Source organism: Schistocerca serialis, unplaced genomic scaffold (genome assembly GCF_023864345.2).
Source record: "Schistocerca serialis cubense isolate TAMUIC-IGC-003099 unplaced genomic scaffold, iqSchSeri2.2 HiC_scaffold_1260, whole genome shotgun sequence".
Lineage (NCBI taxonomy): Eukaryota > Metazoa > Arthropoda > Insecta > Orthoptera > Acrididae > Schistocerca > Schistocerca serialis.
Genome location: NW_026047470.1, coordinates 1413894 through 1435475, shown reverse-complemented (window position 1 = coordinate 1435475; position 21582 = coordinate 1413894). Strand labels below are relative to the sequence as shown.

At 39.3% G+C, this 21582-nt stretch overlaps 1 protein-coding gene and 1 pseudogene across 1 annotated transcript in view; both read left to right on the top strand.

The window, feature by feature from the left end:
* LOC126438124 (pro-neuregulin-2, membrane-bound isoform-like) overlaps positions 1-21582 on the top strand; it is a 185604-nt gene that overhangs the window by 70038 nt on the left and 93984 nt on the right. Inside the window, exon 4 of the mRNA XM_050090490.1 lies at positions 19202-19301. Within this exon, the coding sequence (XP_049946447.1) occupies positions 19202-19301 (100 nt within the window). The remainder of the gene's footprint in view (positions 1-19201; positions 19302-21582) is intronic.
* LOC126438131 (5S ribosomal RNA) lies at positions 17952-18069 on the top strand (annotated as a pseudogene).

Genomic DNA, 21582 nt, shown 5'->3' with positions numbered 1-21582 from the left:
AATTACCATTGAATAGGAACCTCATTCTGTTGGAGAATCACTACTGGAGAAACCAGTGCACGTTTTACTATATATAATGGAGGCTACGCCCACTTCTGACGGCATGATGTCATTACTAACCAATGAGTTATAAGTCGAATTACAATTTAAAATCTCTTAGCTAAAAGAACATTGTCAAGAATTAAAAATAAATACACACTAAACTTAGCTTATTAAAGAGCTATTGTCAATTAAGAAGCGTTAAAAGTATTTAAACATGTAGGATAAATGAACTTCGGTTTGGCAGTACATGGGTTGCTCTCTCAAGGCCTGTTAGTGAACCATTTGGAACCAGTGTTTGCCATGGTGAAGTTGGACGCCGTTCCAAAGATGAGGCAGCAGGCTTCTTTCCACTGAAGTTGCTGTAAAGTCGATAGCCGAGCTAGTGGCTGCCATGGTGAGGACAAACGCCAATGCAAAGATGTGGCAGCAGGCTTCTTTCCAACGATGTTGTTGCGAAAGTGGAATGGCGAAGACTGTCACGTCAGACGATGTATTATTGAGCAGCAACATGTCTTTATGTCTTTATTGAAACGATTTTCAATGAGTAGGCTGCAATAAGCTTTAGCTGACATGTATACTACATGCTCCACAAATTCGATACGAAGTAGTTGTCCATATATATGAAATATTGTCTATGAAGTTGGTATGTAAATAGCATGTGACAACTTTTAAAAGGCATTGCTATTCCTTAAGTTATATGTCAGTCTTATAAACAAATAAAAATAATGAAAATGGAAGGAATTTAAAATTATAATATTATGAGCCATAGTGTCAAAAATAAAAGGATGTGAATTAGCAATATGCAGTCTGAAAGAAATTAAGCAAAAATTCTGAAACAGATAGTTAGTCATAAAATAATGTTTGGTGAAATAAAATTACAATGTAAAGATAAAATATTTCCTAAAAGTCTTAATAATTTTAAAAAACAAAGGACAGAAGAGTAAACATTCTAAAGCAGATCATCGAAAAGCTCAAAGAAATGTTTGTCTTTGAACTGAAGTTGTTCGTTTAAAACAGATAATGAATTACTTTCGTGAAGTGAAAAGATTTCTATGGCTGGACTGAAGAGTTTTCAGCAAATAGAACAAAACAATCATCCTCAATGAATAGAAATCTTCATACATAAAAGTAACTTAGAGCGTACCCTAAAAGAGTGTAACAGCACCATTACTTTTCACAGTTTATATAAATGACGTAGCAGATAACATCAGAAGCTCCATGAGGCTTTTCCTGGATGATGGTGTTGTATACAGGTACGCTAGACAATTGTAGCGAAACTCAGGAAGACCTGCAGAGCATCGACGTTTCCCTTGGGAGCAGAAATTGGCCTTCATCAAATAAAAAAAATTTAATACATTGTGAATAAACAGAAGCAGTCACATGCATAAAATCTCTAGACGTATACGTGGGGAGTGATTAAACTGGAACGACCACATAAAACTAAACGGAGGTAAAGCAGATGCCAAACTGAGAGTCATTGGAAGAATGCTCAGGAAGTGAAGACCACCCACAAACGATGAAGCTTACAATACCTTCATTGGACAAATATTTGAGTACTGCTCGTCAATTTTGGACCTCTATTAGATGGGATTGATAGAGGAAATAAAAAATGGCCGAAGCAGATCAGCACCTTTCGCCACAGTTTCATTTAGTAAGCGTGAAAGCGTCGCGGAGATGCAAAGCCAACTCTAGCGCCAGAGAGGTGTTCTGCGTCGCGGTGTTCTGACAGCTTACGTTCCTAGAAGAATCAACCAATATATTTCTTTCTCCTACGTATATCCCACAAAAGGTGGCGAAGGTAAAATGAGAGAGATTCGAGATCACATGCCATGCTAGATCTTTAAAGAAAGTGAGAGATAGACTAACCCCTTGTCGAACACCTTGGTTTACTGAAATTTCATCCATTATTTTTTAGCCTTTACTTATAACGATTTTCGTATACACCTACAGACTCTTTATCGTATTAATAAGTTTCTTAGAAAAGCCTTTAATTTTTAATATTTTCCACTGATGTGGTATTTTACCTCATCAAAGGCTTTCCCGTAATCGATAAATTCTGATTCTGTTTATAAGTTAAATTCATGGCGTTTATCAACAATTTGTCTTATTATAAATATATTACCATTACACGATCGTCCGTTCAATGAAGCCTGACTGGTCTTCTGGCATCATCGCGTCAGCGGTAGTTTGCAGTTTTTGATTAAGAGTATTCCCTTAAATTTTGTATCCTGTATTTATTACATTTTCCTCTATAATTTCCTGTCACCTTTTAAAATATAGAAATAATTTCAGCTGTCTTCCATTCGTTAGGTATGGACAATTCTTTCAGGACACAGTTAAAGCATGGAGAAAACAAAATCCTATTTGATTAATTAAGCATTAATTCCATTTAGGCCAGTAGCTTTTATACTTTTTTTCTTTTTTTGTTGCATTGAAGGGGTACTTTTAATTCTTTTATGTCTATTCGATCTACAGAGTTACTTCTTATATAGTAACTTCCTCCATTATCTTCGTCATACGACAAATTTCTGTATTGTATCAATAATTTTCAGTTATTATATTGATGTTTCAGTACCTCTATCCATTTTATTCATATGTTTCATAAGTTCTGTCTTCTGCGAATGGCAGGTTCAGCATTAGCAATTAATTTTTCCCAAGATTCCTTATGGCATCTTTTTATTAAATTCTCTGATTTGTTTCTTTTCTGTAATGTGTTTCCCAGGCGTCGTTGGCCTATTTTTGCAAATATGTGTTATAAGTATTTTAGTTTTCAGTAAAGATATCTTTATTCTGGCCGTGAAATTATGTGCAACATTTGGTTTTACCGAAAGATATTAAAGGGAGTAAAATTTCATTCTACAGGTAAAGTTGTTATAAAAACAAACGATGATTTGCGAAAACATTTTTCGAGATGAAGTCAGTGAATTTACAAGCCGAAGGTTAGGAGTAATATCGTTACCAAGCAGACGTGAATCGGTTTCTGATTGAAAGAATCTACTTGTGTGTACATATTACGAATTGCATGTTAAGGATCGTTATATATCTATCACGTAAAAATATATTGGTCCTCAGACCTGAAACGCGGTGTATGACGAAGATTTTTGGGCGATAGAATGTTATCTAAGTCACTACAGAAGTTCTGAATATAAGCAATGTTTTTTAATACACCGTATTCTTATTATGATATTGTTTCGTTATCAGCACTGGTTTAAGGAAAAGTCATAAACCATAAATATTTATTTTGTGTAAAAACCGAATTATGGATAGAAACGCGAAAATCAATTATTTTAGCAGAAAACAAGATAAACTGAACTAGGGCTCCATTTCGCATAGTGTGTAATGACACAAACTCGGCTTTTTGCTCTCCGTCATGTTGGTTTGTATGTAGAATATTCTAGAGATAGGGTCGTGAGCATTCTACACGTATCTGTGGGCTACGAGTAATCCTAAAGGCAATCTACACATGGAAATGCTGACTCTGCTTTCTGCCAGGATATGTGTCAGAAATACACGTGTGAAAGTAAAATCGCTACAATGGATACAAACTCAGAGAACGTATAGAACAGTGTACCAGTAAAGCCTGATCACATAGAAAAGGAGTTCCTCGCGACGGCATTCTGATGTAAAATTATCGCTAGACTTGTCGCGTCAAATTTGACCTGAAAGTCGAGACTCGGGACATACGACCGTCCACGGCCTTCGTCTGTCACAACTGACTCATCGTTCTGCCAGAGATCGTGTGGATGTCTGGACGTTAATGATGTCCGCTGCAACGTAAGCAACGTGGTGAATTTCTCTAAATCTCTCCACATCGACGACCACTTCTTGCAACATCAATGTAAATGGCTTTGTTTGTAGCAGACCCTCCAGTTAGGCTTGAGCAGCAGATCTGGAAACTCGGGTACAGTACAAAAATAGGCCAAAGGTTGTAAATTTTAGTTTCTGTAGCCCTCCTTCCGCTTCTAACATTACTTAATCGTTGAACAATATAAATAAAGCAAACAAGCAAGTGATTAATACATAGAAATCGTTAGTCAATAAGTTTTACTAAATGATCTCCTTTTGTCAGATAAACGGTCGTTCAATAAATAATGCAAATATTTTTCTTCCTCAAAAACAAGAGTTGTATTCTTTTACCACAAATGCATTACGTCACCTTAATTTGAGAGCCTCTCTGCTGTCATGCCACGACTCTATTCTCGTGCGTCTCAGCCGAGTTCTTGCTGCATCAATAACTTCCCCGCCATTGCTGTAGTGCTTCCTGCACAGTCACCCATCAGTGGACCAAAGAGATGGAAGTCAGAAGTTGTGAGACCCAGGCTGTAGGTTGGACGAGGAATAACGTTCCACTGAATTTTTGAGATTTCCTCTCGGATGCACATACTCACACGTGGCCACGTTACTGCGAAAAGGAGAAGTGTGTTCGCATTCTAGTGCCACGAACATGCCATTACCGTTTCATCAATTTCCTAAGTCTCACAATAGACTTCAGATTTGATCGTTTGACGATGGTGGAGGACACTGAAAAGAATAGCGCCTTCAGTGTCTCACAAGGCTATAGCCGGTAATAGCTGAGAGTTCTGTTTCGAACTTCTTTTTCAAAATCGATTGGTGTCAATCCATGAACAGGGCCAGTTCATGTAAACCCATTTCACATACAAGCGCGTATCATAACACGTCCCTCCCCTCCCAGCCCTGTTTCCCTCTATCCCTCATACATAAGTTGCCATACCTTTAAAAATGAATATAATTAGTATGTTTCCACTACTAATTATGAGAGATTCAATGTACAGATTCCACGCTAGGGCCGCCTTCGGCGCCCCTCTCAGCTTGTTGGTAGTGGGATAACCTTCATACCAGTGCATTTTGTCAGTCCAGGCTGTCAACCTCAGGGGCAGGTATGCACTCAGTGGCAAATCTATTGTTCCCCTTTGATTGACATGTATTTAACCTATTGTTCTCCTTTGATTGACAGGTCCTTAACCTATTTTTCTGCTAAAAGTATCCTTCCTTTTGATTGAGATGCACTAAACCCATTGTTCCCCTGCCCCTCCCCTCCTCGTCCCCACTCGCTGCTGCAGGCACACTTTCAGGTCTGAGTTATTGGAATAAGTCTCTCTCACACTTATCAGTTTGATTGACTACTTAATTAAATTGATCAATTGATTAACCTCCCCCCCCCCCCCTCTGGTAAACCCCCTCCACTCCCACCCTCCCTCCCCGCAATTGGCGCGAAAAAGACTCAGTTGATCGATCATTTACAGGGAATTCGATTGTAGTGTATGGAATATTGTTTAAACAATTTAGACATTGTGTGGAATATTGTTTATTTAAACAATTTAGGGTATTTGAGGCAGTCTATGGAATACATGGAAATTGGTGGAGAGGAAGGATCTCATAACAGGAAATTCAAGGGCATATTGTTTGTTTATAAAAAATTCATTTTATGGGGTTGGATTTCTCTTGCTCATCATTCTCTGCTGATTGGAAACATGTAGGTCTTGTAAAAAGCAATTGCATGGAGCAAACATGTTGCATAACCTAATGTTCAGCACTGTACTCTGGGTGTCTTAACCTACAGTTTGGCCCTTTGTCGCCACTTAACCTATTGTTCTATTAAGTGGTTTCCTATGTCACCCCCATTTCTTTAAATTATTGTACCGCATTTGATACCAAATTAAGTAATGAGTTATGTCATCCCACCATTTTCTGGTACACTTCTCGAATTTCACATGCTTTTGAACCCCATTTCTGGCACATTCTTCTTTGTCACCCACCCCCTTAAACTATTGTACTGCATTTTACATAAAAATTATGCAAGTTAACCTATTGTTCTGCACTTAACCTGCTGTTCTGTTCCATGTCACCCGCTCACACACACCCGCCCCTTTACTATTGTACTCCTAACACCACGTTGATACAAATATCTATGCAAATAAATTAAATTGGTATTCTTCACATGTATGGGGTAGTTTTTCTTAAATCACAGCACCCTCTTGGTCGGTAAAACCAATGGAATTTAGAACAAAAGATCACTAACAAAAAATACATTCGGCCACCTGACACCTGACGCCAACACCAGTGTCTGGGTGCATCGGCAGGCCCCGTGAAGTGGTGACGTGGCCATCAGCTGCCCAGTGATGCACATGTGTCCATTCGGGACCTGCAAGCATGAGGCAGTGTCATCCCTTTCATACTTGATACCCGAGAAATTCCTGTTGAAATACATTTTCACTTAGGCACCATTGCTGGCATGATGATGCATAGCTGAGGTGCGGGTCCAGTGCCAAGAGATGCTGCAATGCTTCCCAGAATAGCACAGGGTGAATTGTTCCTAGCAATCCTAACAGGACAGCCCATCCGTCACTGAATTTACCCATCAAACTGCTGTGACTCCACTGTGGGAGCACTGTCTGCCCTTTTTTCTGCAGACGAGACTTTTAGTGGCAAAAAACTATTCTCTACACATCGCCATATTGCACTGGCAGTTAAACTCCACAAACGTTGTCTACAGATCATCAAATACATACAAGACTCACAAGAATATTGGGAGCCAGGAACATATTTACCAGTGTCACTACAATTAAATATAATGATTGCTGCTACAGTCTGATGCCAGTCGATGTACAGGTAATGTCTCCTCTTGAGAGCTGTGGTTCTGGAACGAATCTCACTATCTATAGCACACATAATTCTCCACATAAAAATCTGTCTCATACACTCACAGTTATCGATGTGCTGAACCTCACAACAGGACACACACTCATTTTCTCTGATCATGCCACGACATAAGCCATAGTAAATTTGCACTGCAATATACATGCATTTCAGACAAACAGTGCAGTTATCTTTTATATCTGTACAGTGCCTGAAAAAAATTATAGTATGCCTACACTCACACCAGCTATGAGCCTTGATAATCCTCAGTCCTAGGAAATTATCTGAAAAATCTTCGAATCAGTGCTTCTGGAAGGTGCTGCATCCTGCCAAGATTCTCTCAAACAAGTGTTATGAAGGACAGGCGTCCGGCACTATGTGTGATAATGAATACCGTACCCACGGACATAATGCTTGGAAAGACATCACCGACGCAGATTGGTGTACTGTAATCAACATCGTTATCGACAGAACAACAAGGAAAATGTGAGGGTATGCTTAGGGGTGCCGACAACATTCTCACTGCTATGTAGAGACTCCTATATTCCAGTGCAAAGGATGTCTCGTGAATGAATGTTTATGATTGGCTCTTATCGAATTTACCCACCTAATTACTGATGCCACTGATGTGGAAGCACAATCCACCATTTTTTCTTTCTGCAGACGAGACTTTCAGTGGCAAAAAACTGTTTTACACAGATCATCATATTGAACAAACCATTAAACCTTGCAAAGTGCCCTACATATCGTCAAACACGGAAAGACGCTTAATCAATTACACTGCTCTCCCAAAAAAGACAGGAGCTTGAAAATGAGAGCGTGAAACTGATCTCCAACCCAGCAATATATCACCGTGTCCTGTGTCGATGTAGTAAACATACAGTTTGTATCCTGTGCCACACAAAATCACCCCTTTTACATCATTCGTACATATACCTCAAAGACAGACAGTGTAAGCACATACACCATAGGTATACTCGCGGCACTAGATATTTCCCACAAGGTCGGGTGGTCATCCAGACCAACGCATGACCAGAGGGTCCTCAGTGGATCAAAGTCACTCTCAGAACTGTTGTGCAAAGACTGACTAATTTTCCCCTCAGCAAAAATGCGTTACTGTTTCTGGTCCGGATCTACTTGCTTGCTCGCTTTTCTACATGCATCTCCAGACTCTGTGATTACAAGAACATATCTAATTTCACATGGTTTGCTAGAATATCATACCATTTTCCCAGTACTTCTCGATATCAAGCACAAAGCAATATCGCTTGCATAGCAGTATCGCTTGCATGGCATAATTCCGAAGATATAGACTGGAAATTATTTCTCTAGAAACCCTAAACTTTAGCTAGTTGGAGCATTCTGTAAACCATGGAGTAACTAGAAACATATCCTGTCTGCGAAGACCTTTACATGACAACTCGAAAAAAAATAGAGGAAACTGGTATTTCCACTCACGAACACTGATGACAGTGATGTAACAGATTCCAAATCATCCTTATAATTTACAAAGTCGACTAAGGTGTTTCTCATGTCTAGAGAACCAGCAAACGTGTATTCCACCTGTCTTTTACCTGCTAGATGCACACACCACGATCAATGTCCTCTCAACTAAATAAAGATGTGAAATGTGAAGAAGCAGTCATCTGAACAATTTATGTGGAAGGGATAATGGTTCAGCACAACACATGTCTATGTTGAATCTTCTCAGGTTTCCACACTATCACGAAAGCTATCAACACATACTAAGTATTAGTTCACTATTCGACCGCCTGGAGAATGATACGGTTAAGTCAACTACATTCATTCACTACCAACAGACCTTTCCATTCGGACAGCTCCTGCTGTTAATGGGAAACGTGAATCATTACCGCTGTAGGACACTGACCCTGCACACCAAGCACTCCTAGACAGAATTATCCTAGGTAATTGGTCACATATATAACTGATCACTGTACTTACAATTGAATGTTATGATAGTGGTCTCAACTGAATGACATTCGACAATCTCATTCTGGAAATATCCCCCAGGCTGTGGCTAAGCCATGTCTCCGCAATATCCTTTCTTTCAGGAGTGCTAGTTCTGCAAGGTTCGCAGGAGAGCTTCTGTAAAGTTTGGAAGGTAGGAGACGAGGTACTGGCAGAAGTAAAGCTGTGAGAACGGGGCGTGAGTCATGCTTGGGTAGCTCAGTTTGTAGAGCACTTGCCCGCGAAATGCAAAGTTCCTGAGTTCGAGTCTTGGTCCGGCACGCAGTTTTAATCTGCCAGGAAGTTTCATATCAGCGCACACTCCGCTGTAGAGTGAAAATCTCATTCTGCTCCTCATTCACGTTTATACTCGTGGGGGACGGGCTTCCGAGATGATAAAATCAACTGTAAACAATTAATTTTGCACGCAAAAACGCTGCGTTTTCCATCTATTGCCAATCCAATTGAACAGGAGCGCTACTCAACTGGGGAAAAAAATGCCATCGTGCATGCAAAATGCATACCCATTTATGTCTTAAAGTTAGTCTGTTCCCATCTTTACATCGCGATCACATAACCAGCCGTATTAGCGGACTGAAAATTTCCATCTATTCAGTTATCTATCTAGTCTGAAACCAAAATCAAAGAGAACAAAAGGAAAGCCGAAAATTCAGAGAGGTTCCAAAGGTGCCTCAAGTACTACCCTCTCCTGTGGATACTGTCTCTTCTGTGGGAAATGCAGGAACCATCATTACTTGTCCACTTGACTGCGAATGGCGTCTCAATGGCAGGTCTATGCATTATATATAGATGTAACAGGGAACAGGGAGAACTCAGGATGTTAGATCCATTCATCTAACCAACAAGTTCGAGGTGCTGTGTTCCACTAAAACCGAAACTGAGCCAATTACACTCACTTCACTTCACCTGTTGGGAAAAGTGCTGTGTACTATGACAAGCCAAGGTGAATGCAATTGGGCAGGGGGGGGGGTCTATTAAATGTCTGCAGTTCAAAGGTTTGGCAAATAATGGTACCCCTTAATGTAATGGCAGCAAGAGATGGAAAGGAACATCAGATGCTCTCAGTGAGTATGCCTCGCGGCCTCATTCAGCATGCAGAAAATGCTATTCTGGCAGCCAACGAGGCAACAAGAAGCAACCAACCGCAAATTGTGGCACACATTGAAAAGAAAAAAAAACGTGGTCTTTCGTCTGGGGACTGAGGTCATACGTGAATCATTCCAGCAATAAGCAGAGGAAGTTGAGAATACCATACTAGCTCACAGAGTTTCGATGAAGCTCACGGTCTGCAGATTGTCCCCAGAACTGATTGTGGCCCCGTGGTTCTGAGCTGAGTGGAAGGCTTGAATGAGAGACTGCGAAGGTTCTGTGAGAAATTGGACTATGCCTTCCTAGACATGTGCCCCAGGGCTAAGAGCTTTAGGTTCCCCTAAATGGGTCAGGTGTGCACTACACATCCTAGGCAGCTACCAGGTAGCTGACCGCCACAGGTGAGAGTATTAAAATGCTAGCGGTTAACTGCCGAAGCATTCACAATGAAGTGACAGAATTTGAAGAACTCCTAAAAACCGCTGAAGCTCAAATATTATAGGTACAGAGAGCTAATTAAAACCTGAAGTTGACAGCAGTGAGACACCTGGAGAAAATTTAAGAGTATGCCGAAAGGATAGGCTAATGGGAAATGGAGGTGGTTTAGTTGTTGCTGTAGACAAGAAACTCAAATCCACTGAGACAGAAAATGAAGCTCCATACAAGACCGTTTAGGTAAAACTTCGTATCAAAGGTGAGCATAAAACAATGGTTCAGAACACCATTCATGACGGAAATATATTAAATGCAATGGCAGCAAATAGACTCTACCTCTTTGAGGGTGTCTACGTTTAAACTAGTATCTGTGACCATGAGGTGATTGTAGTAACAATGAATATCCAAGTAGAAAGGGTAACTAAAACAAGTAGATAGATTTATATGCTCAAAAAACTAGACGAAGATCCAATAGCGTCATATCTCAATGAGGAACATGAAACTTTTAGCTCAGGACAGAAGCATGTTGAGGAACTACGGCTTAAGTTAAAAATAATTGACCACACATGAATAGTTGACCACGCATGGGAGCGATATATACCCAGTAGTACACTTCATGATGGGAGGGGCCCTCCATGGTACACAGTCACTGTAAAGAAACTTCTACAGAAACAGAAACTACTGCATAACAGGTATAAAACAAAACATAGAGCTATAGATACAGAGATGCTGAATGAAATGCATGTGGCAGTCAAAAGAGCAATATGCGAAGCCGTCTGTGAGTATTTTCGAAAGAGCTTTCAAAAACCCAAAGAAATTCTGGTCGTATGTAAAGGCTATTAGAGGCACCAAAGTCAGTGCCCAGTCACTCGCAGATAAGACAGGAACTGAAATTCAGAGTAACAAAGCAAAAACAGAAATGCTCAGTTCTTCTTTTCAGATGTTCCTTTGCAAAGGAAAACAGAGAAGTATTGTTCCACTTTAGTTTTCGTACGACTGGGAAGATGAGGGGGAACATATTGCTGCCTCTAGCATCGAGAAACAGCTGAAATCGTTAAGTCTGAACAAAGGCTTAGGATAGTGCTGGATAAATTTTTAAAGATGTCGATATATATTGTACCGATATTTGTAAAAGGCTTCTATATTATCGCGAAAAATACCGATATTTTCAAACATCGGTGTTTTTGACCCTTCTCTAAGCGTGACAAATCTCAGGAGTGAAATACTTTTCATGTGTGTTCGGTGCATGAAATATTGTACCTATCATAAACATTTCAGGCAACAAGAGTCCATTTTCCATTAAATACCAGTGTGACTTTTGTGCCGGGTCTGCCTTACTTCTATTTATTGTCCGTCTGTCTTTTCCTCATCCAGACACTCAGGAGGTAAGGAGAGCACACATACCGCCCTATAGCTGGAAGCAGGGGGTGGTAATTTCCACCATTTTCATACAGTGCTGTCACCAACAGTGTTCGTTATGCATCTTGAACCTTTCTCATCATCACCAACACTTGACACAGATGCAAGTCGCCGAATGTAGCGTCACCTGAAATAAGACTTGCAACTTGGCGGTCAAACTCCCCTGGATGGGGTTTCCCGGCCATCAGTGCCACATGATAATTACTTTGTTTTATTTCGATGGTAGAAATGACACATGGAAGTAACAAATGTTCGTCAATATGCAGTACACATACATTCATGTTCAAAACTGGTGTTGATTTGTAGTACTCTATGAAATTAAGTACAATGTAAGACATTTACTGTTAGATTCTAAAGATAACTGCCGATGAGAACTATAGTGCCTATGAGTCAAGAAAAGACAATGAAATATATCACCTTCGATATTCAGTATTTAATATAGATTGATCAATTTAGAGATTATGTAGATATTGGTGACATATTTCAATACTGTTGTGAGACAGTATATATACGAGGGCCGTTCAGAAAGTAACCTCCGGTTGATTTAAAAAAATACACCAAGTTAAATAAAAATATTTTAATATATACATCTTACAACTACATCTTTGCACTATTTTTCTACATAGTCTCCATAGCGATTGAGGCACTTATCGTATCTCTTCATAAGCTTTGAAATTCCTTCTGCATAAAAATCACCCGCTTGTGCCTGGAGCCAGCCTGTAACCGCATCTTTGAGCTCTTCGTCGTCATCAAACCGCTGTGACCCGAACCATTTCTTCAAATGCTTGAAGAGGTGATAATCACTTGGCGCCAGGTCTGGGCTGTAAGGTGGATGGTTGATAACATCCCACTTGAAGGACTCAAGAAGGGCCGTTGTTCTGCGAGCAGAGTGAGGACGGGCGTTATCGTGCAAAAAAACGATACCGGAAGTCAGCATACCACGGCGTTTGTTCTGTATAGCCCGTCGTAACTTTTTTATTGTTTCACAGTACACGTCTTTATTAATGGTCTTACCACGTTCCATGAATTCAACCAACAACACCCCTTTGGCATCCCAAAACACCGTTGCCATCAGTTTTCTGGCAGAAAAATCTTGCGAGGCTTTTCTTGGTTTGGTAGGCGAATTTGAATGTGCCCACATCTTTGATTGTTCTTTTGTCTCAGGGTTCACGTACTTAATCCAGGTTTCGTCACCGGTCACGATTCTGTTTAACAATGGTTCTCCTTCGTCCTCATAACGTGACAGAAAGTCTAATGCAGAGGCCATTCTTTGAGTTTTGTGGTGGTCGGTAAGAATTTTGGGCACCCTTCGTGCACAGAACTTACGGTAACCCAATCTTGCTGTCACTATCTCATACAAGAGAGTCTTAGAAATCTGTGGAAAACCAGTAGACAACTCCGACATTGAGAAACGTCGATTTTCACGAACTTTTGCATCAACTGTCTGAACGAGTTCATCAGTCACCAATGATGGTCTACCACTCCTCTCTTCATCATGAACGTTTTCTCGTCCACTTTTAAATAAACGTACCCATTCACGGACAACTCCTTCACTCATAACTCTTGGTCCGTACACGGCACAAAGCTCACGATGAATAGCTGCTGCAGAATATCCTTTGGCTGTAAAAAACCTTATGACAGCACGCACTTCACATTTGGCGGGGTTTTCTATTGCAGCACACATTTCAAACTGCCACAAAAACTAAACTAGCGCAGGTACGACGTTCACTCGACCACGGCTTGATGCCGACTGACCTGTTGAGTGCGTGAACGCACAGATGGCGTCGCTACTCCCCCCACAACCCGCACTGTGACCAATCAGAGGTTACTTTCTGAACCGCCCTCGTATTTTGATATATCGATGTTGTTTGCCCATCCCCACCCACGGTCAAATGGAATCCATATAAGATTTGCAGCTGAGTTAGCCCATCTGTTACTATAATCCGTGATAGATACTTCTAATAGAAAAAAAATGTGCATAGTAGAATGAATGCAAGCACAGATCACATTCATCTACAAGAAGGGTACCAGAAGTGATCCACAAAACTACCGTTCAATATCCTTGACATATCTTTTGTAGAATCTCAGAATATATACTGAGCTCAAACATAATGAGGCATCTCGAACAGAATGACCTCCTAAACGCCAACAAGCACAGATATTGAAAACACCGATCATGTGAAACCCAACTTACACTTCCATTACAAGACATACTGAAATCTATGGATCAAGGCAGTCAGATAGATGCAGCATTTATCAGTTTCCGAAAAGTATCAGGCTCAGTACCGGTACCATACCCGCACTAGTAATCAAAAGTACGATTGTGGTGTATTAAGTGAAATTTGCTACTGGATTGAGGGATTTTTTTTTTTTTTTTTTTTTTTTTTTTTTTGGTAATGAGGATGCAGCAAATCATCTTGGGTGGAGAGTCATCGACAGATGTAGAGGTTTTTTTAAAATTTTTATTGTGTGTTTCGTAGATCCAGGTAGGATATGGAACGTGGCAAATTCTAAGGATTTTGAGTATAACTTAGATGGCAATAGCAATGTAATGCAAATAAAATATCATTTACAGAATATAAAATAAATTAATGGAAAATTTCGTTTCACTTTGAAAGGATGAGTAATGTATACAGGCTGCAAAGTTAAGTTAAATGTTACAATAAGTAAATACATAAGCACAAAAACAAAATTTTCGCTTGTCTACTATAATGTCCAAGCATAAGGGTAGTAAAAGTTCGAACATAAAACATATTTAGGAAGACAATAAATATGTAAAATATGATACACACATTGTAGGTTACTATTCTTGAGTGGGGCAACATATTTAAAATAGAATTACTGACATAAAATTTCTCAAGACTAGTTCCAAAGTTTTTCAAGGTTAGCAACGACAAAAAAGATGAAAAACATGCTACAGGCACTGTAGTTTCCACTGATTGTTAAGTGGTGCATCAAAATAATTTTTAAATTAAATATCCGGACATAAAATTAATCAAATCCCTTTCTAAGGTGATTGTAAGTTTAGCAGAGATATTGATTTTGTCTCAGAAATTCATCAACTGCATAAAAAGATTTGTCTATTAGGTACTCTTTGAGATTTTGTTTGAATTAGGGTAATTGTTTTTGAAAACATTTAATATATAATGGGGGGTGCATTAAAAGTCTTTACGCTAGAATAATAAACTCTTTTTTGAACCAGATTACAACTTTTCAGTTCAACATACAGACTGTTTTTGTTTCTTGTGTTGTGGTTGTGATATTTGCTGTTGTCTTTGTAAAGAGAAAAGTTATTACAGACAAAAGTCAACAAGGTAGAAAACATGCTTTAGGTCAGTGATAAGAATCCCCACCCTTCGAAACAGGTACACCATTAATTACTCTCTCTCTCTCTCTTGTTTTGCAGGAGGTTGGTTCCACCTGAATACAATCACAGTAATGAAAATAGCGAAAGTAACAAGCCTTAATGCCATCTGCTTCATACACTGAAGTGACCACCATAATGCAAATGTTGCTGAACCAGGTCTTTTAAAAAGATGAAGAATGTGGATTGGCTAATTTTTGTGATGTATAGAACCTTGTATAATGGATTTTATGTGTGTTAAGTGTGAGACCATTTGAAGAAAACCAGTTTAAGATTTTAGTGAAAACTTTGACCACAGTTTGTTCATGACTATTTTCTGATAATTCATTAATGATAATTGTGGTATCATGGCTGAAAAGGGTAAGTTTATTCTTTATATGAGAACAAAGTGGGAGGTCATGTATGAAAATAATAAATAACAGTGGACCTAAAACAGAGCCTTATGGCACATCAAAACTTAACATTCCCCACACAGATTATGTACGTTCTCGATATAAGTCATGAACTGACAGTTCCTACTAAACCATAATCCTCCACCTTTCTAGACAATCGAAGGTTTTCGAGAGATCTCAAAAAATACTTACTGTTGACATTTGTGTGTTAATGGTTTCTGAAACCTGATTGTTGAAAGAGAGTATTGCTTGTTCAGTAGAAAGACCATCATGAAACCCAAACTGACATCTGTTGAGGATGTTGTGGAAGTTTAGATCATCGACAGTCATTCTGTGAATGTTTTTCAGAATTTTTGGGAAGACCATTAAAAGGGAAATTGGATAATAGTTTGTGGCTTTACTTTTGTCATTTTTTAAAAAATGTGTGGTACCACTACAGCCAATTTTAGTCCATCAGGGATAATTCCTCCTTACAGGGATGTATTGAATATGTCTCATAAGGCTTTGAGTCTGGACTTATACGATGGGGTACCTAAAGCAAACCAAGCTTTTTTAACTTGATTATTCACATTTTAAGCACAAATCTTAAATTCCCTTCAAAGTACTCTCCAATTACACTAACACACTATTCTAATTTTTATTCCATTTTCAAAACATTGTTTAAATTCATCTTGTGTGATACTTAAAAGTGCCTCTGTCGTTTCCTCTCTTCACCTCAGGAACATAAGCAAAAGAGTTTCCTTTCATGTATCTTTTTAGTTTAGGAAACAAAACAAACAAAAAAATTTTACGGAGCAAGGTCAGATGAGTATGGAGGTGAGAAACTGGGGATCATATAATTTTTGGTAAAAAATTGTCGTACAGACAGCGCTGTGTGAGCAGAGGCATTGTCATGATGGAAAAAAACAGTCACCTGATTGCTACAATCAGTCCGCTTCTGCCGCACACTGTTGCGCAATCTTTTCAAAACTTCCAAGTAGAAAACCTGGATAATTGTCTGACCTTGTGGAACGAGCTCTGAATGGACGACTCCTCTCATATCGAAAAAAAATCAGCATTTTTTAAATGTTTGAACCTATCGAGTTTTCTTGGGACGAGGCGAACTTGAAGTCTTCCACTGGCTTGATTGTTGCGTTGATTCAGGATCGTAACCATAGCACCAAATTTGTCACCTGTGATAATTTTTGAAAAAAAATTTGCATCTTTTGGGGCTCATCTTTCAAAGCACAGCAAGCTTTACGCGATATTGTTTTTCTTGAGCAATCGTTAGTCGTGCTACGAATTTCGCAGCCAACCTTTTAATTCCCAGATCTTCTGTCACAAGTCACTGCACTGCACTCCAAGTCACTCCCGACGGCTCCACAACTGCTTCAACGGTATGTCGTCGATCTTTGATGATGGTTGCTCCAATGTTTTCAACATTTTCATGTGTTCAGGCGATGGAAGGACGACCAGAACAAGGTTTGTCATCAACTGACATTTTATCATTTTTGAAACGCCAAACCAGTCAAACACTTGACTTTTCCCCATATCATCGTCCTTGTACGCCGTTTTCAACATTTCAAGACTTTCTGTTCCACTTTTTCCGAGCAAAAAGCAGAATTTCCCCGCCCCACGCTGTTCACGAAAATCAGCCATTGCAAAAACGACAGTCACACATTTGGCATTTATAATAACATTTAAATATTTTTTGAGAAATATTGTTCACACCAACACAATTTTTATTTCTTATTGACTTGGTTACTCTTTTAATCTCGTTTCCCATAACACAAGGTCTGCAGCGTTCTGTTGCTAATAGCTTTTGATAAATGAGTACTCGCTTGATCCACAGATCCTTTACGGTCACCCTTCTCTGCTGCAATCAAAAAAGTTTGTTTAGTAACCTTGGGAATGCCCAAGGGAAATGTACTTGGTTCCTTGCTGTTTATGTTGTACATTAATGGCCTTGCAGACAGAATTAATAGTAACATCATATCCAGTTACCTATAATAGTACAATCTGAAAGAAGCCGCACAAAAAAATTCAGTCAGATCTTGTTAAGTTTTCATACTCATGCCAACATAGGCAACTTGCTTTAAATGTTCAGAGACGTAAAATTGTATACTTCTCAAAACGAATGAATCCAGTATCCTGTGACTGTAATGTCAGGAGGAATCAGTGAACTCATACAAGTACTTGCAAGTAACACTTGGTCAGGATATGAAATTGAATGATCACAAAGGCTCAGTCATGGGTAAAGCAGATGGCAGACTTTGGTTTATTTGTGGAATACTGGGGAAGTGCAATCCATCTACATAGGAGAGTGCTGAGAAATCACTTGTGTGAGCCATCCTAGAATACCTCTCAGGTGTGTGGGACCCATTCCAAATAGGGCTAACAGAGGATACTAAACGTAAACAGACAAGGGCAGCACCAATTTGTCTGAGCTACGGGAGAATGTCACAAAGATGTTGAAAGAAGTGAACTGGCAGACTTGTGAAGACAGATGTAAACTGTCCCAAGAAATTCTGCTTACAAAGAACCAACTTTAAAAAATGACTTTAGCACCAGGCCTATAACACACTGCCAATGGCCTTGACACAGTGGTAACACCGGTTCCCGTCAGATCACCAAAGTTAAGCACTGTCGGGCTGGGCTAGCACTTGGATAGGTGACCATCTGGTCTAACAAGTGCTTTTGGCAAGAGGGGTACACTCAGCCCTTGTGAGGCAAACTGAGGAGTTGCTTGATTGAGAAGTAGCGGCTCTGGTCTCGGAAACTGACACACGGCCGGGAGAGTGGTGTGCTGACCACAAGCCCTCCATATCCGCATCCAGTGACGCCTGTGAGCTGAGGACGACATGGCAGCCGGTCGGTACCATTGGGCCTTCATGGCCTGTTCGGGAGGATTTCTATAACACACTATTGCTCTCATATGGATCATGAGGATAAAATTATATTAATTACAGCACAAAACGAGGTATTTAAACACTCGTTCTTCCCATGCTCCATACGAGAATGAAGTGGGAAAATGCCCAAATAAGTAAAATGGAACATTTCCCCTGCCATGCACTTCCCAGTGGTTTGCAGAGTATGGATGTAGTTCCAGAAAAAATTCAAAGTCAACATTCAAAGCTTCACTTATGGAACTGAAAGTCTTAAACTGGTTACATAGGAATGAGTGTATAAAGTAGGAACAGAAATTGTTGAAAATGATTGACCAGATGGCCAACGTACAGGGTCTTACTGCTTTTTGAGGTTGAAATGAGGACATCTAAAGATAACATAATGGAAAAAAAATTGTAGATGTAAGTTAAATAACTGGTTACTACAAAATGGTTGTACAGTGCTACAATGTAATTCATAATGCACTCTTTAACAGGACAATTGTATGGAAAATACTGAAAACAATAGAAATTTCATTATGTTTCTGAGGGGAACATTATCTCATCTGAACGCCTCGACTATCATGGTTTATTGGCTTTTTATTTACATTCCTACTAATATGCAGCACAAATTTTTGACAACAGCCACCACACAATCTAACAGAGCAAAAATTTTGCTATGAGCAACCACCCCAAAATCTCACTGCCAATAACATTTTGAAATATTCAGAACTTTTATTTCAATTGATGAGGATAATGACAACTTGATGAGAATTACAAAAGTAAAAACTCTTCAGCTTCAATAGTTAGTAATCTTTTCCCATGTAGTTATTTGCACATTTATCTGAGTTGCAACTTAACATAGTTTGGTTTGGGTATATGCTCATTATAATTTAATGGTATTCGGTCTCCAAGCTGCAATTATTTTGCTTGTATTTGGTGCTTTACAGACAGGATACCACCGTTCTATGGAGAACCTTGCCCTGTCGAATACTGCATGAATGGCGGGACATGCATCTTGATTAAGGCTGTAGGAGAGCTAGCTTGCCAGTAAGTACAACACAACTTCTTTATTCATGTTTGATCCTGTAATATCTACAGCCATCAGAGATATCAAAGATAATATAAAATCTGACTTTGATATGCTCTGACTTAAGTCTATACTTTAATGTGCGTATGTATAATTATTCATAATTATCTTAAGTACCCAATGATTTTATATCATCTGATGATCAAAAATCATCAGAAATAATTTTATTTTGTTCTTAATCAGGTTACATTCTTTTCCAGTTTGATGTAGACTGGTCAGTTGTTCTGGGGCACTTTTTTTGACAGGAAGGTGTTCTGGTTTGGGGGACATGAATGTTATGACAACTTCTGGTTCTATGATTATGAATGGAGTTGTTTTAGCAATAAGCATTAGAGGCTACCAGATATTCTGTTTGAAAAATTATTGTTTTATGTGCTTATAGTAATGGTAGACTCAGTAGTTTTACTTCAGGGAGTAACAAACAACTTACACAGTCTGACTACATCTGCATACATACCCTGCAAGCCACAATATGGTGCAGCCAGAGAGTACCCTGTACCATTACTAGACATTTCCTTTCCTGTTCCACTTGCAAATAAAGCAAGGACGAGGAGGGAGGAAATTAGTGTTTAACATCCCATTGACAATGAGGTCATTAGAGATGGAGCACAAGCTCAGATTAAGGAAGGATGGAGAAGGAAAGCGGCTGAGTCCTTTCAAAGGAACCATTTGCCTTAAGCAGTTGTGGGAAATCCTGGAAAATCTATCCAGAATGGCTGGACATGGGCTTGAACCATTGTCCTTGAGAATGTGAGTTTAGTGTGCTAACCACCGCACTATTCCACTCAGTAAATAAAGCAAGCAGAAAATGGCTGTAAGCCTCCATATGAGACCTAATCTCTCTAATCACATCTTTGTGGCCTTACACGAGAGGTATTTTAGTGGCTGTAGAGTCATTCTACTGATAGCCTCAAATACCGGTACCCTAAAGAATGTCACCTTTCCTCCATTGGTTCCCATTTGAGTTCCCAAAGGATCTCTGTAATACATGTGTGTTGTTGTAACCTACCAGTAACAAATCTTGCAGCCCACCTCTAAACTGATTCGATGTCTTTCTCTAATCCAACCTTGTATGGATTCCGAACACTCGATCAGTACTCAACAATGGGTTGCACTAGTGTCCTACAGATTGCATTTCCCCAAAATTATTCTGTACATAGCTACAAATTAGAAATATCCACAATATTAATTCACCATATGCATAAAATAAGTATTATATGAATGCTTCCAAAGATAAATGCAACATCATATTAATTCAGTGCAAGAAAATAAAATTTATGACGATGATGGTGAAACAGGTTCTAACTACTTACCTAGGCTAAACAGAACTAGTTAGGCAGTTCATAGAATTGTTAATAAACATAAATAGCTTTGGTGTTTGCCAGTATGGTGTCAACTCATCCTCACACTATCACCCCACTGCCTATAATAAGTGGATGGTTAAAGCTTAACAAGCTATTATAAGTGGCTCGAGAACTAATTCTCCACGATGTTGCTGTCGAACACATCAAATTGGAGCTATTTTGAAATCACACACACCTTTAACCTCATATGGTCTAACCATAAATGATTCAATAAAAGACACCAAGTACACAAGCTTATGCAGCCACTTGTGCCTTCTTCTGGCAGAACAGTTGAAGAGAAAGTAAGAGGGGTGAAGGAAAAGGACTGGCAAGGTTTAGTAAATGGGGAGAGTTACAGAAAAGTTACCCAGAATTTCATGTCAGAGGTGACTTACTAGAAGGGTTGAGAAGGAAAGACTGATTGTTGATGCGTGCTCTACAGGAAATTTGAAAACCTGAGAACTTAAATGTGAAAGATACAGTAATAAGCAAGACGGATATTACAACAGTGCAAGAATCAATAAGGCTGGAGGGCAAAGTGTATCGTATGTGGTAGATAGGTGAGGGGGCAGGGGGATGCAGGGAGAGAAATAGACAGGTCAGAAAATAAAATAGATTTAAAATAAAAGGGATTGAAGAAAAGGAATAATTAAGAAAAAGAAATGCTGAGACCATAGAAATTCATGTAAATTTAAGTTAGTTGGGTACCAAGAACCAAACACATCTTGTGATACCAGTTTCCATCTGCGGCATTCTGAGAAACTGGCATCAGGAGGTAGAGTACCAATGACATGTGTTATGAAAGAAGGCACCTAGGTCACAACTAGCGATAAGTTACAGTTTGTTGCCAGCATACATCCTCTATCTATGCCCATTCATCATAACCACAAGCTTCTTT